Source organism: Chiloscyllium plagiosum, unplaced genomic scaffold (genome assembly GCF_037043375.1).
Source record: "Chiloscyllium plagiosum isolate Xiang-an unplaced genomic scaffold, Cpla_swu_hap1 HiC_scaffold_19, whole genome shotgun sequence".
NCBI classification, from domain to species: domain Eukaryota; kingdom Metazoa; phylum Chordata; class Chondrichthyes; order Orectolobiformes; family Hemiscylliidae; genus Chiloscyllium; species Chiloscyllium plagiosum.
This window is the reverse complement of record NW_028270157.1, coordinates 27,840,332-27,852,353: the sequence shown is the minus strand read 5'-3', so window position 1 is coordinate 27,852,353 and position 12,022 is coordinate 27,840,332. Positions and strand designations below refer to the sequence as shown.

The window sequence follows — 12,022 nt, the reverse complement described above, 5'->3', positions numbered from 1 at the left end:
TAACTAACCTTTTAATGACTTTGTTGTGACTGCTTTTTGTAGGAAAGCATTTGAATATTTGGTTGCAGCATGGAGGTCTGCAGTTTTAGCTGATCCTCTAGATGGGTATCCATCATTTGTGACCTTAAGGGCGTCTTGATTTTGGTTAAGTAGGAGAATGTAGATTCGCAGCAATAAGTGGTTAAAAAGCAAGAAAGAATTTTTCGTGCATGTTGCCGAAGGCTTGGGTATTCTATTGTATTTTTCCATATTTCAATCGGATCTTTCTTAGCGTCAAATAAGGACTTTAAAATATAATCTTCTGAGAGCTCAAACAACTCCATCTGTAGTTCTTTAGGAGCCTTGGAGACATCAACTAGGTGAGGTTGAGATGCTGCTTTGAGTGTGATGTCATGATTCTCAAAGTCAGAGAATCTTTCATTGTATTTCTTTTATTCTCTGGTATTTTAAATACATTCATTTTAAGATTAAAATAAAAATAATAAAGGACAAAAAAAACATATTAATAAAAAATAAAAGATTTGTTCTGCAAAATTTGGATTCATTCAAAAGGCCACACACAGTGGCCTAGAAAGCCACAGGTTCCCCACCTCTGTCTTCGAGCATTCCTTAAAATTAGAGCTTGACTGTACGGAGATGAAATCGAAAGACACATCCCTTTGCTCAATGGTAGTAAAAATTTGAAACCCACAAACCTAGAAGTGGAGACTGGGTTAATCTTACTCTTCTGTAACTCTCTGATAGATATTTAGGCAAGGGTATGAAAGGTTAAGGAATCAAAGCAAATGATGGAGTTAGTCACAGATTAAGGTCAACCACACTTGAGGAACTGAATGGCATACACGTGTTCCTAATTTTTCTAAAAAAAATATACTATAATGGTTCATCAATGACTTTCCCACCATCTTAATGTCAAGTACAGATGTTTGCTGATGATTATATAGTATTTGCACGCAGAATGCAATGTGGACAATATTCAGGTTTAATCTGATAAGTGACATGTAAAACTTGCATCAAACAAGAGCCAGGTTAGGCCTTCTCAGTGATAGAACTGGTCCTTAACATTGAATGCCATCACCATCACTGAATCTCCCACTGTCAACATCCTGCGAGGTTACCATCGACTAAAAACTGAATAGAACCAGCCATATAAATGCTCTGGCTTCAAGAACAAGTAAGTAGCTGAGTATTCTGGGTCAAATAACTCATCTCTTGACACCTCAAACCCTGTCAATCACATGTCAGGAACGTGATGGAATGTTCCACACTTACCTGGATAAATGAAGCTCCAACAACAATCAAGAAGTTTGATACCATCCAGGAAAAAGAAACCCACTTGACTGGCACCCTATCCACCACCTTCAATGTCCACTCTCTCCAACACCATCAGACCAGCAACATAAGCTATCTATAAAAGACACTGCAAATTGCAAGCTTCTTTCGGCAGTACCTTGACCTCTCCAATCAAGACAGACAAGGATAACAGATGTGTTGGTGCACAACACATGCAAGTTCCCCTCCAATGTACACTCCATCCTGACTTGGAATGAAATTGCCATTCCTTTAATGTTGCTGTTTCAAAACACTGGACCTCCTTTCCTAATATCACTGCAGATGCAACCTTATCAAGTGGACTACAGCAGCTCAAGAAAGTGGCTCTCTACCATCCTGACAAAGGTAACTAGGGATAAGCATGGAGTTCTAGGTTTGCCAGTAATACTGACAAGTTCATGAAACTATAAAAAACAGAATGCATAGCTTGAAAACCTGGTGGAGGAAAATTCAGTCAAGGCTTTTGAAAAATAATGAGAGAAAATATGGCATTGGCATTGTGAAAAGTAGAGTGGGATAAGATGTTTTTGCAGAACACTGAAATAGATATAATGGATCAAAGGCTTCCTTTTGTGTTGTAATCATTCCATGATTTCATATTGAATCACCGATGTAAGTTCTAAAGTGTGGGAACTTGAGAAAGAATGTTTTTTTTTTCCCCACTGGTTGAATTGGCCATGATGCTTTGTGCTGCATTAAGCCAAGTAGGATGAATATTGAATTTCATAGAAATATTCCTCGGAATGCTTCATTCAGCTTTGTGAGTCATAAATCAGCTATTTTAATAATTATGTACAACATGGAATGAGAAGAAAATTGCTTATAACTAAAAGTTTATAAGTGATACCTTAGGGCACCTTAAAATGGAAATAATGAATGGATCATTCAATAAATGTAACCAAACATCACCTGGATTCTGCTTAAAGGCGCTAGAGCAGATGGTGACTAAATGCTGTTTCTATTATATAGGATTCCAAGATTTTGTCTGGTGTAATATAGATCAAATTCCATGATTAAATCTGCTTTTCTTTGACAACTTAATAATCACTTTATCTACCTTGTGTGAAAAGATTGATTTTTCCAAGAATTAAGGTCATCACCTTATAGAAGCAAGTCAAATTTAATTTAATTACATTGATGGCTTGGCATTTTAGTAATTTGATTCTTATGATGAATTAGTCCACCTTTCCAGCAAAATGAGTGGCCCTGATAAGATGTTTCCGACAACCATCATGTTATTAATGCAAGGCAGCATGGTGGCTCAGTAGTTAGCACTGTTGCCTCACAGTGGGTTCCATTCCACCCTCACGCAATTGTGTGTGTGGAGTGTGCACATTCTCCCTGTGCCTGTGTGGATTTCCTGCTGGTGCTCTAATTTCCTCCCACAGTCCAAAGATGTGCAGATTAGGTGAAATGGCCTTGTTAAATTGCTCATAGTGTCCATGAATGTACAGGCTAGGTGGGTTAGCGATGGGAAATCTAGGGATATGGGGGAGAGGGTTTGGGTGGGATGCTCTTCAGAGGGTTGTTGTGGACTTGATGGGCTGAATGGCCTACTTCCACACTGTAGGTATTCTATGATAAATCATAACACAGATGAGTCTACACTTTATTGCATTTCCATTCTCAAAATTTGCTTTAGAAATGATGTGACAGAGTTAATGTTTATTTTACAGATATGTAAGGCTTAAAAAATGTTTGGGCACACTGTGATATCAGTCTGAGTTGCACATTTGGAGAAATTTCTGCTGTGAGCCTAGCTAAACCTTCTCGCTGTATTTTACCAAGCATATCTCATTAACTACCTACCCCATATCATGGCATCACTCATGTTCCATTTCAGCTTCACCTTACCATGTGCTATGCAACTTACAAATGGATTATTACACTGATTCTATGATTTGTTTCCAGAAGCACTGGGGCTATCATATGATTTAATACCGGCAACTAATTAGGATAGACTCAAAAGAGATCCAGCAGCTCAAAACTGGTCTTCCATGAAGTGCTGAAGGACATCAGCAGTAGCAGAATTGTCATCTACCATCCTGGGAGAATTTGCCATTCAATGGGTATCTTGGAATTAACCAGCATCCTTTGCAACCGTGGCGTGTTTATATGTCCACGGGATACCTAGACAGCACTGTCAGTCCAGACCTACCCTGTTGGGATCCTGATAATTGCCCTGAACTTGGCAAACATGGGGAAAATCAAGGTCCTATTTTGTCAGCAGGGGCCTGGGGGCCCTGCTGCATGGGATAGTGCAGAAATGGGACTTTCTCTTCCCCAAAGACTAACAATGGACTATGCCAGCCTGATCTAAGTTTGCCAACCAGGTTAAAGCAGTCGTCAGCCAATTTAAAGAAGACCCAGCACTGTCGGACGAACTTCAATCTTCTCCACTCTGCCAACACAACTGCAACTGCCATTCTTTCTGATACATTCAGTCTCTCTTACAGTACCCACATCCCACCAAGGTACATGCCCTACCACTCTCACTACTGCCTGCTACAGCTTCCCTCTCTTGCTCCCACTCATCCCAACCCCCAACACCTCTATGCTCTCTGCACTACCTAATCACTCACTCAAGACACTTTCCTACCTACATCAAAAATAACTGCTATGTCACCCATTTTTATTGCCCACAAAAGCTGCCTGTCTCTCATTTCATAAGAATACCAGCCCACAAAAGGTGACTCCTCACCGAGAGTGTCGGAGATGTGTCATGAGGATTCTGAGAGGTTGGCACATATCAGATATTAATTTTCAAGAAATGGGGTACAAGTGACCAGTGCCCATGGACTGCACCCTGTGATGTTGATGCCTAGTGTCTAACATAGAGGTTTTTCAGAGCATGCGGTGAGCTGAACTCCTCAGGTACCCACTCTGAATTCCATGTCGAGTTTTCTCATTGTCTAGTTTGTTTGGTGCATTGGCATGGTAGGAAGCTGAATATTAAGAGACCTGCCAGGCCACTAACAAGGTGTTCAGCCAGGTGCAAGCCATGCTTCTTGTCAAAAGGTGAAGTGAGATGTTCCTGATATCTATATCAGCCCAATGGACTTCTCATTCAATTCTGACCACCACAGAAATCTCAAACTGGATTGAATCAATCCAAATTCATTTCTCATGCAATTGACTTAGAAAATACTAATTGGACTGTTTCTAGTTATGACTGAATTCAATGCAGACTGTAACAGCATAAGAAATGGAAGCAAGAAAAGGCCATTAGGCCCCTTCAGCTTGTTTCTCCATCCACCACCAATCATTTTTTAACTCCACTTTCCCAGCTATTCCCCATTCCCCATATCTGAGAGATCAAAGTTTTATCACAGCTTTGAATATATTCAACAATGAAGATTCCACAAACATCTGGGATAGAGAATTCTAAACATTCACAAATCTCACTATAAAAGTTTTTCTTCATATCACTATTAAATGATTGAAGCCTTACCCTACCCCATGCTAAAAATTCCTCAGCCAAGGAAAACAACTTCATAGTAACTACCCTGTCGAGTTTGTCTCAACAAGGTTACCTCACATTCTTCTAAACTTCAGAGTATCTAGTCACAGTTCACTCAGCCTTGACAGACAGACTTGAACTGGACTTTGCAAATGTTGTTACTAATCCAGGAGAAATCAGGAGAATTCAGGAGAAATCAGGAGAATTCAGGAGAAATCTCTTTACTTCTTAAGTGGAGTTCACTCCAACACTGAATGGTTGAAAAGAAGAGTAATGATGCATTTAGCTGGATAAACATTTGAGAGACAAAGAAATAGCAGGATATTCTAATAGGATTAGAATAATGATTAGATAATGGGTGCACAGAGGAGAAAACTCATATGGAGCATAAATACCAACACACACCAGGAGGGCCAAATGGCCTGTTTCTGTGCTGTCGGTATTTTATAATATTATATAATACTACCCTTTAATATCAGATGATCCTCTCATATCAGGAACTAATCTAGTGAATCTTAGCTATTCAGCTCCAATGGAAATCAATCCCTCCTGAGACATGGACAACAAAACTGCACACTGTTTTCCTCGTGTGGTCTCATCAAAGCCTAAGAAAATGATACCAAGCCTTTTAGTCATGATCATTTTTTGTTGCTATTTACTGAGAAATGATAAACATGCTCTTTTGGAAACTATCTAAAGTGCAGGTAAATGCTGCAAACACAGGAAACCTTCTTGATCATGTTACTACAAATAGTGACTGAAGAAATTCTCTTGCATAAATTGGAGCAGTTACTGACCTGCATCAGCTCATTACAATCAATCAGACTATCTTCCAGCATCTCTTGAGTTAGCTTTCCCATGGTGCAGTAGAATTCATCTGCACTTTGGCAGCTTTCGATTCTTCTGTTAAAATGAAAAGTGGCCTTTGTCACTATCATTCATGTAAAAACATCATTTTTTTGTCCACAGTGTGACTTCACTTTGTATACACTTGTAAAAAATGCACCCAGTCTCAGTTGGGTTGTCACAAATAGAATCAAGTGGATGCTTGCTACTTTAGCACAGCTTGTGGGTTATGAAAGCAAAATAGTATATTAATAAATATTGATATCTTAAAAGTTATTTTAAAAACTAAATATCTATTAAGAAATCACCAGGAATTGAGAACATTCCTGACTTGGTTCATCCTTTAATTCACTATTTAGTCATTTACCTTAACTCTTGCCTTTGATTGCATATTAGAGATTTAAAAATTTTTGTTGCGATCACTAATAATTTTTCACTTCAACTGTTCTAATTGACCAAGTGTAGTCAGACCTGGAAAGGTCTGAATGAATTTTGATATGAATTTTTAGTGCTTTGGGGAAATAACGAGATAGCAGGACCAATCAAACAGTTCTTTCAAAGAGGAAGCGCAGAAATGACGTTGCAAGATTCTATGCAACTTACAAATGGATTATTACACTCAATCTATAATTTGTTTTCAGAAGCACTGGGGTTGTCATAATATTTAATACTGACATCTAATAAGTATAGACTCAAAAAGAGATCTCGCAGCTCAAAACTGGCCATCCATGAAGTGCTGAGGGACATCAGCAGCAACAGAATTGTCTTCAATTCCAATCTCTCATCTCATAGCCAGAACATTCCTCAGGTAAAAACGAGGACTGCAGATGCTGGGAACCCGAGTCTGGATTAGAGTGGTGCCGGAAAAGCATAGCAGGTCAGGCAGCATCCGAGGAGGAGGAAAATTGATATTTCGGGCAAAAGCCCTTCATCAGGAATAGAGACAGGGAGCCTGCAGAGTGGAGAGATAAATGAAAGGGGGGGTGGGGGTGGGGAGAAATTAGCATAGAGTACAATAGGTGAATGGGGGTGGGGATGGAGGTGATAGGTCAGTGAGGAGGGTGGGGGAAGGTAGCAAAGAGTACAATGGGTGAATGGGGGTGGGGATGAAGGTGATAGGTCAGAGAGGAGGGTGGAGTGGATAGGTGGAAAGGAAGATAGGCAGGTAGGACAGGTCATGAGGATAGTGCTGAGCTGGAAGGTGAGAACTGGGGTAAGGTGGGGGGCGGAGGGGAAATGAGGAAACTGGTGAAGTCCACTTTGATGCTCTAAGGTTGAAGTGTTCCGAGGCGGAAGATGAGACGTTCTTCCTCCAGGCAATGGGTGGTGAGGGAGCAGCGGTGGAGGAGGCCCAGGACCTGCATGTCCTCAGCAGAGTGGGAGGAGGAGTTGAAATGTTGGGCCACAGGGCGGTGGGGTTGATTAGTGCGGGTGTCCCAGAGATGTTCCCTAAAGCGTTCTGCGAGGAGGCGTCCAGTCTCCCCAATGTAGAGGAGACCGCATCGGGAGCAATGGATACAATAAATGACATTGGTGGATGTGCAGATAAAACTTTGATGGATGTGAAGGCTCCTTTAACACCAGCCAGCAAGGACATCAAACATTTAGTGAGGACTGCAGGAAAGAATGCCTGAGTAGTACCTATAATTTAAATGCCAACCCGTTGAAGCTGCAACATAGGTCCACTTGCATGCAAAAAAGCAGAGCAGCAAGCTATAGAGCGAGCTGTGTAATCCCACAACCAATGGATCAGATCATAGTTCAGCAGTCCTCCCACATCCAGTTGTGAATGGTAGTAGACAGTTAAATAACTAACTGGAAGAGCAAACCTCATTCTCATTGTCAGAGAAGTACAGCACATCAGTGAAAAAGTCAAGGCTAAGCATTTGCAAACATCTTCAGCCAGGAGTACCAAGTTGATGGTCATTTCAGCTTCTTCCTGAGCCCCAAGCATCCCAGATGGCTCATCACATTCTGAATTACTATGTGATATCATGAAAAAGCTAAACATTTGAGATACTGAAAAGGCTCTGCGACATGATGACATCCTGGCTGCATTACTGAACACCTGTGTTCCAGTAAAAGCTGGACACATGACTAAGTTGTTCCAATACAATAGTACTGGTAAATTACTAGCATTTACCTGACATGGAAAATTCCCCAGGTATGTCCTGTGCAGGACAAATCCAATCCCCTCCCACTCAAATATCACCCAATCAGTACTTACACTTGGTTATGAGTAAAATTAGATTAGATTAGATTACATTACATTACATTACATTACAGTGTGGAAACAGGCCTTTCGGCCCAACAAGTCCACACCGACCCGCCGAAGCGAAACCCACCCATACCCCTACATTTACCCCTTACCTAACACTACGGGCAATTTAGCATGGCCAATTCACCTGACCTGCACACCTTTGGACTGTGGGAGGAAACCGGAGCACACGGAGGAAATCCACGCAGACACGGGGAGAACGTGCAAACTCCACACAGTCAGTCGCCTGAGGTGGGAATTGAACCCGGGTCTCTGGCGCTGTGAGACAGCAGTGCTAATCATTGTGCCATCGTGCCGCCCAAATGATAGACAGTGTTCTGGAAAGTGCTTTCAAGTGGCACTTACACAGCAATAATCTGATCATTGATGTTTATGCTATTGTTTGGGTTCCATTAGGACCACTCAACTTAAAATCTTGATACTGCATTGGTCCAAAGATGGTGGAAAGAACTGCATTCGAATCAAGAGGGGAGAGTGACTGCCCTTGACATCAAGGCATCAAAGAAAATGACCTCACGGAGCCCTAGCCCTGAGGGTAATCCGGGGTTAAAGTGTTCTACTGGTTGTAGTCATTCCTAACACAAAATAAGGTGATTATAATACTTGGAGGCCAACCATTTCAGGTCCAGGGTGTTACTGCAGGAGTCCCTCAGTCATTTTTGAAAACAAGATGGCGGTGGAGTAGCAGGGCTGAGCCCTGGCCTCATTTGTTCCCATCTGCTTTCTTTTATTCCTCTTCTTCTTCATTTTACTTTTGCTCTTTTTTCCTTCCTCTTCCTTTTTTTTTTAAAGCCTTTTACTGCGATTTTGACATTCAGCATATCAGCGAGAGTGGGCCACATGCGGAATGATGGCAGTCTCCTAGTGATTGGGGACAGTGGCCTCCCGTGCTCCTCTTGGCAATCGAAGGTGGTGGCAGCAGCATGGCATCAGCACAGCAACAACAGTGGGCCATGAGTGGGATGGCAGCAGCTTCCCAGCGATTGGAGGGGGTAGTAGCAGTGGTAGCAAGGTCACAACTCCCCCCGGTAATCCACGCTGCAGCAAATCACCTCTCATCAATCTGAAGTGGTGGCAGCTGCCGAAGTAGCAGCAACAACGCTGTTTCTCCCAGCGATTGCCCAGGTCGAGGACTTTAAGATCGAGACCTTTTTCCTTAAGTAAGATCTGGACTTTTAAAAATTTCCTTTCGGCTCTTTTATTTCTGCTGTTTTTTAAAAACACTTTGTTGCTTTGTAACCAAAATGGTGCCGCTGAGTGGTGACTTTGTGCACTTTTTGCTGTATTGCTGTATTCCTACACTTGAGTACGCATGACAATGAAGTCTAATTCCACTTTTCTAATTCCAATTCTAGGCCCCGCTATCTTCAGCTGCTTCAATGACCTCCCTCCATCATAAGGTCAAAAGTGGAGATGCTTGTTGATGATAGTGCAGCATTCACTACTGTTTGCAACTCTTCAGAAACTGAAGCAGTCCACAGCCACAGGACTGAGAACTGAGATGTAACATTCACACTATACAAAGGCTAGGCAATGACTATCTCCAATAGAAGAGAATCTAACCAACTTCTCCCATACCCTCTGAGACTAAGTAGGATTACCGTTGCTGAATCCGACACCATGAACATCCTGATGGCAATTAGGGAAATATAGCCACAGTCATTGAATATCATAAATAACATTAAAAGGGACAGAAGCACTTAAGATTCCTGCCTATGTGAGGGATCAGTACTGTGAGAATCGATTACTCATGGTTTGGTACATTATTATCCAAGTTTATTTTTTCATTATTTTGCAGCTCTAATTCTAATTTCTCAGACTGACACATCAGGAGTGGAACAAATAGCCCATGAACAAAGTACTCATGAAATTTCGATGAGTATTTTCAGTATTCACATGCTTCAAAACAACAATTATTAAAACTCAATGAACACTTTCATAAATGTAAATGTATACAGAAAGCAGTTTTATAAGAGAAATAAGAAGAATAAAAGAGCAAAAAATCTCAATATTATGCATTCTTTTATATTCTCTGAGCTTCTTGGCTTGAAACTAGGTCATTATAATGACGCATTGCTGCAGTAAAATTCTCCGCTCTACAATATTTTCATTAGAAAAAAAGAAATCTGCAGGATTTGTTTGCTCCAGATTGTTGAGTAAAATTGCAACAAGATTGCAGTTTTTTTCCTGCTAAGACTGAAAGCCAATGCAGATTTAATTTATTGGATGTTATTAACTGAAAATTTCCGATATAAATGATATTTCCAATAGTTGCATGAGACTTTTACAGATTTAGTAGTCAACAGAGATTTTCAAAAAACATTTTCCTTTGTCTTGATCAACATTAAAAAAAAGTCAAAATGTTTTTAGTTTTCAGAACATATGTTTCCAACATTGATACAAGCGAGTGGCAAATATATCTCACTTCCTTGCAATTCGTTTGTTTTAGAAAGGTCTAGAAATTAAATAGTGCTACTTTAGTTAACTCTCACCCCAAAAACAAAGGATAGAATGGAATTCTCTAATGGCAACACTAATTTTGATGAAGGAAAGCATCCCTACACCACCAAACTATTCAAAAAAAAAGCCAACCTAAACTTGGTTCCACAGCTGTTGCATGACCTGTTATGTATTTTAGACAATTTTTGTTTGTATTTCAGATTTCCAACATCCGCAATCTGTATTGCAGCACAAATGATAGCTGGTGATACTGGAGTTTTTCCTTTTTATTTTGAAAGTTTGGACCTTCCTGATGCTGTTTCATGTCAGATTAAGGTAGATTAACAGAGTATATTTTTGTCATTCTTTCCATGTTGGTTTCAGTTTTCAAGCCACATTTCCTGATCTAAAATGTTATTTTCAAAAATGATTGAATATGAGATGTAATGCTGAATTCGTTAGAAATGATTTAAGTCTATAACTTACTCTCCAAGTTTGGCCCAGATTGCCAAGGCTACTCGTAGAATCACCTCAGATCCTTCAAAGAAAACAGAGTCCCAGATTCGTAGCACAGTATGATTAGGAAGGCATGTCGCAAACAAAGTTAGGAACCACTGCATGGTGAACACATTGGTCAGGGGAGGCTCGTAACTGCCTATCAATAAAAAAAATCATGGTTTTGAACCAAAAATTATACATTTAATCACAGTAAAGTAAACATTTTGATTCTTGAATTGAGTTCTGAAAGATGAATAATCTTCTATTTACTAAAGTGAAAATATTTTAAAATTGTTAGCGAGTCATGGTATCATACAACATGTAAACAGACCCTTTGGACCAACCAGCCCATGCCAACCATAATCCTAAACTAAACTAGGCCCATCTGCCTGCATTTGGGCCATATCCCTCCAAATGTTTCTTATTCATTTATGTATCCAAAAGTCTTTTACATGTTGTAACTGTGCCCACACCCACCACTTCCACTGGCAGTTCATTCCACATATGAACTACTCTCTGTATAAAAAAGTTGCCCCCCATGCCTTTTTAAAAAATCTTTCTCCTTTCACCTTTAAAATATGCCCCCTAGTCTTGAAATCCCCAACCCTAGAGAAAAGACACCAGCTATTCACCCTAACTGTACCCCTCATGATTTTATACACCTCTATAGAGGTCACCCCTTAACCTCTTATGCTCCAGTGAAAGAAGTCCCAGCCTATCTATTCTCTCCTTGTAACTCAAACCTTCTATTTCTGGCAACATCCTGCTAAATCTTTTCTGAACCCTCTCTACCTTAATAATATCCTTCCTATAACAGGGTGATCAGAACTAGACACAGTACTCCAAAAGAGGCTCACCAACGTCCTGTATGACCTCAACATGACTTCCCAACACCTCCATTCAAAGATCTGAGCAATGCAAGCGAGTGTGTCAAATGCCTTTTTAACCATCTTGTTTACCTATGACTCGAACTTCAAAGAATTGTGTACATGAATCCCTACAACACTACCCAAAGCCCTATGTTTAATTGTATAAGTCCTGTCCTTGTTTGTTTTACCAAAATGCAATATCTCACATTTATCCAAATTAATCTGTCTCTCAGCCCACTAACCCAATTGATCAAGATCTCTTTGTAATCTTAGATGTCCTTCTTCAGTGTCAACTATACC

The 12,022-nt window shown here is 40.4% G+C and overlaps 1 protein-coding gene across 3 annotated transcripts in view; it reads right to left on the bottom strand.

Annotated features, from left to right (window-relative positions):
* Positions 1-12,022, bottom strand: part of tbc1d30 (TBC1 domain family, member 30) — a 65,037-nt gene that overhangs the window by 10,959 nt on the left and 42,056 nt on the right. For all 3 annotated transcript variants that reach the window (XM_043709659.2, XM_043709661.2, XM_043709662.2), the window contains 2 exons: positions 10,842-11,010; positions 5,590-5,695 (listed from right to left, as the gene is read on the bottom strand). In XM_043709659.2, the coding sequence (XP_043565594.2) occupies positions 5,590-5,695; positions 10,842-11,010 (275 nt within the window). The remainder of the gene's footprint in view (positions 1-5,589; positions 5,696-10,841; positions 11,011-12,022) is intronic.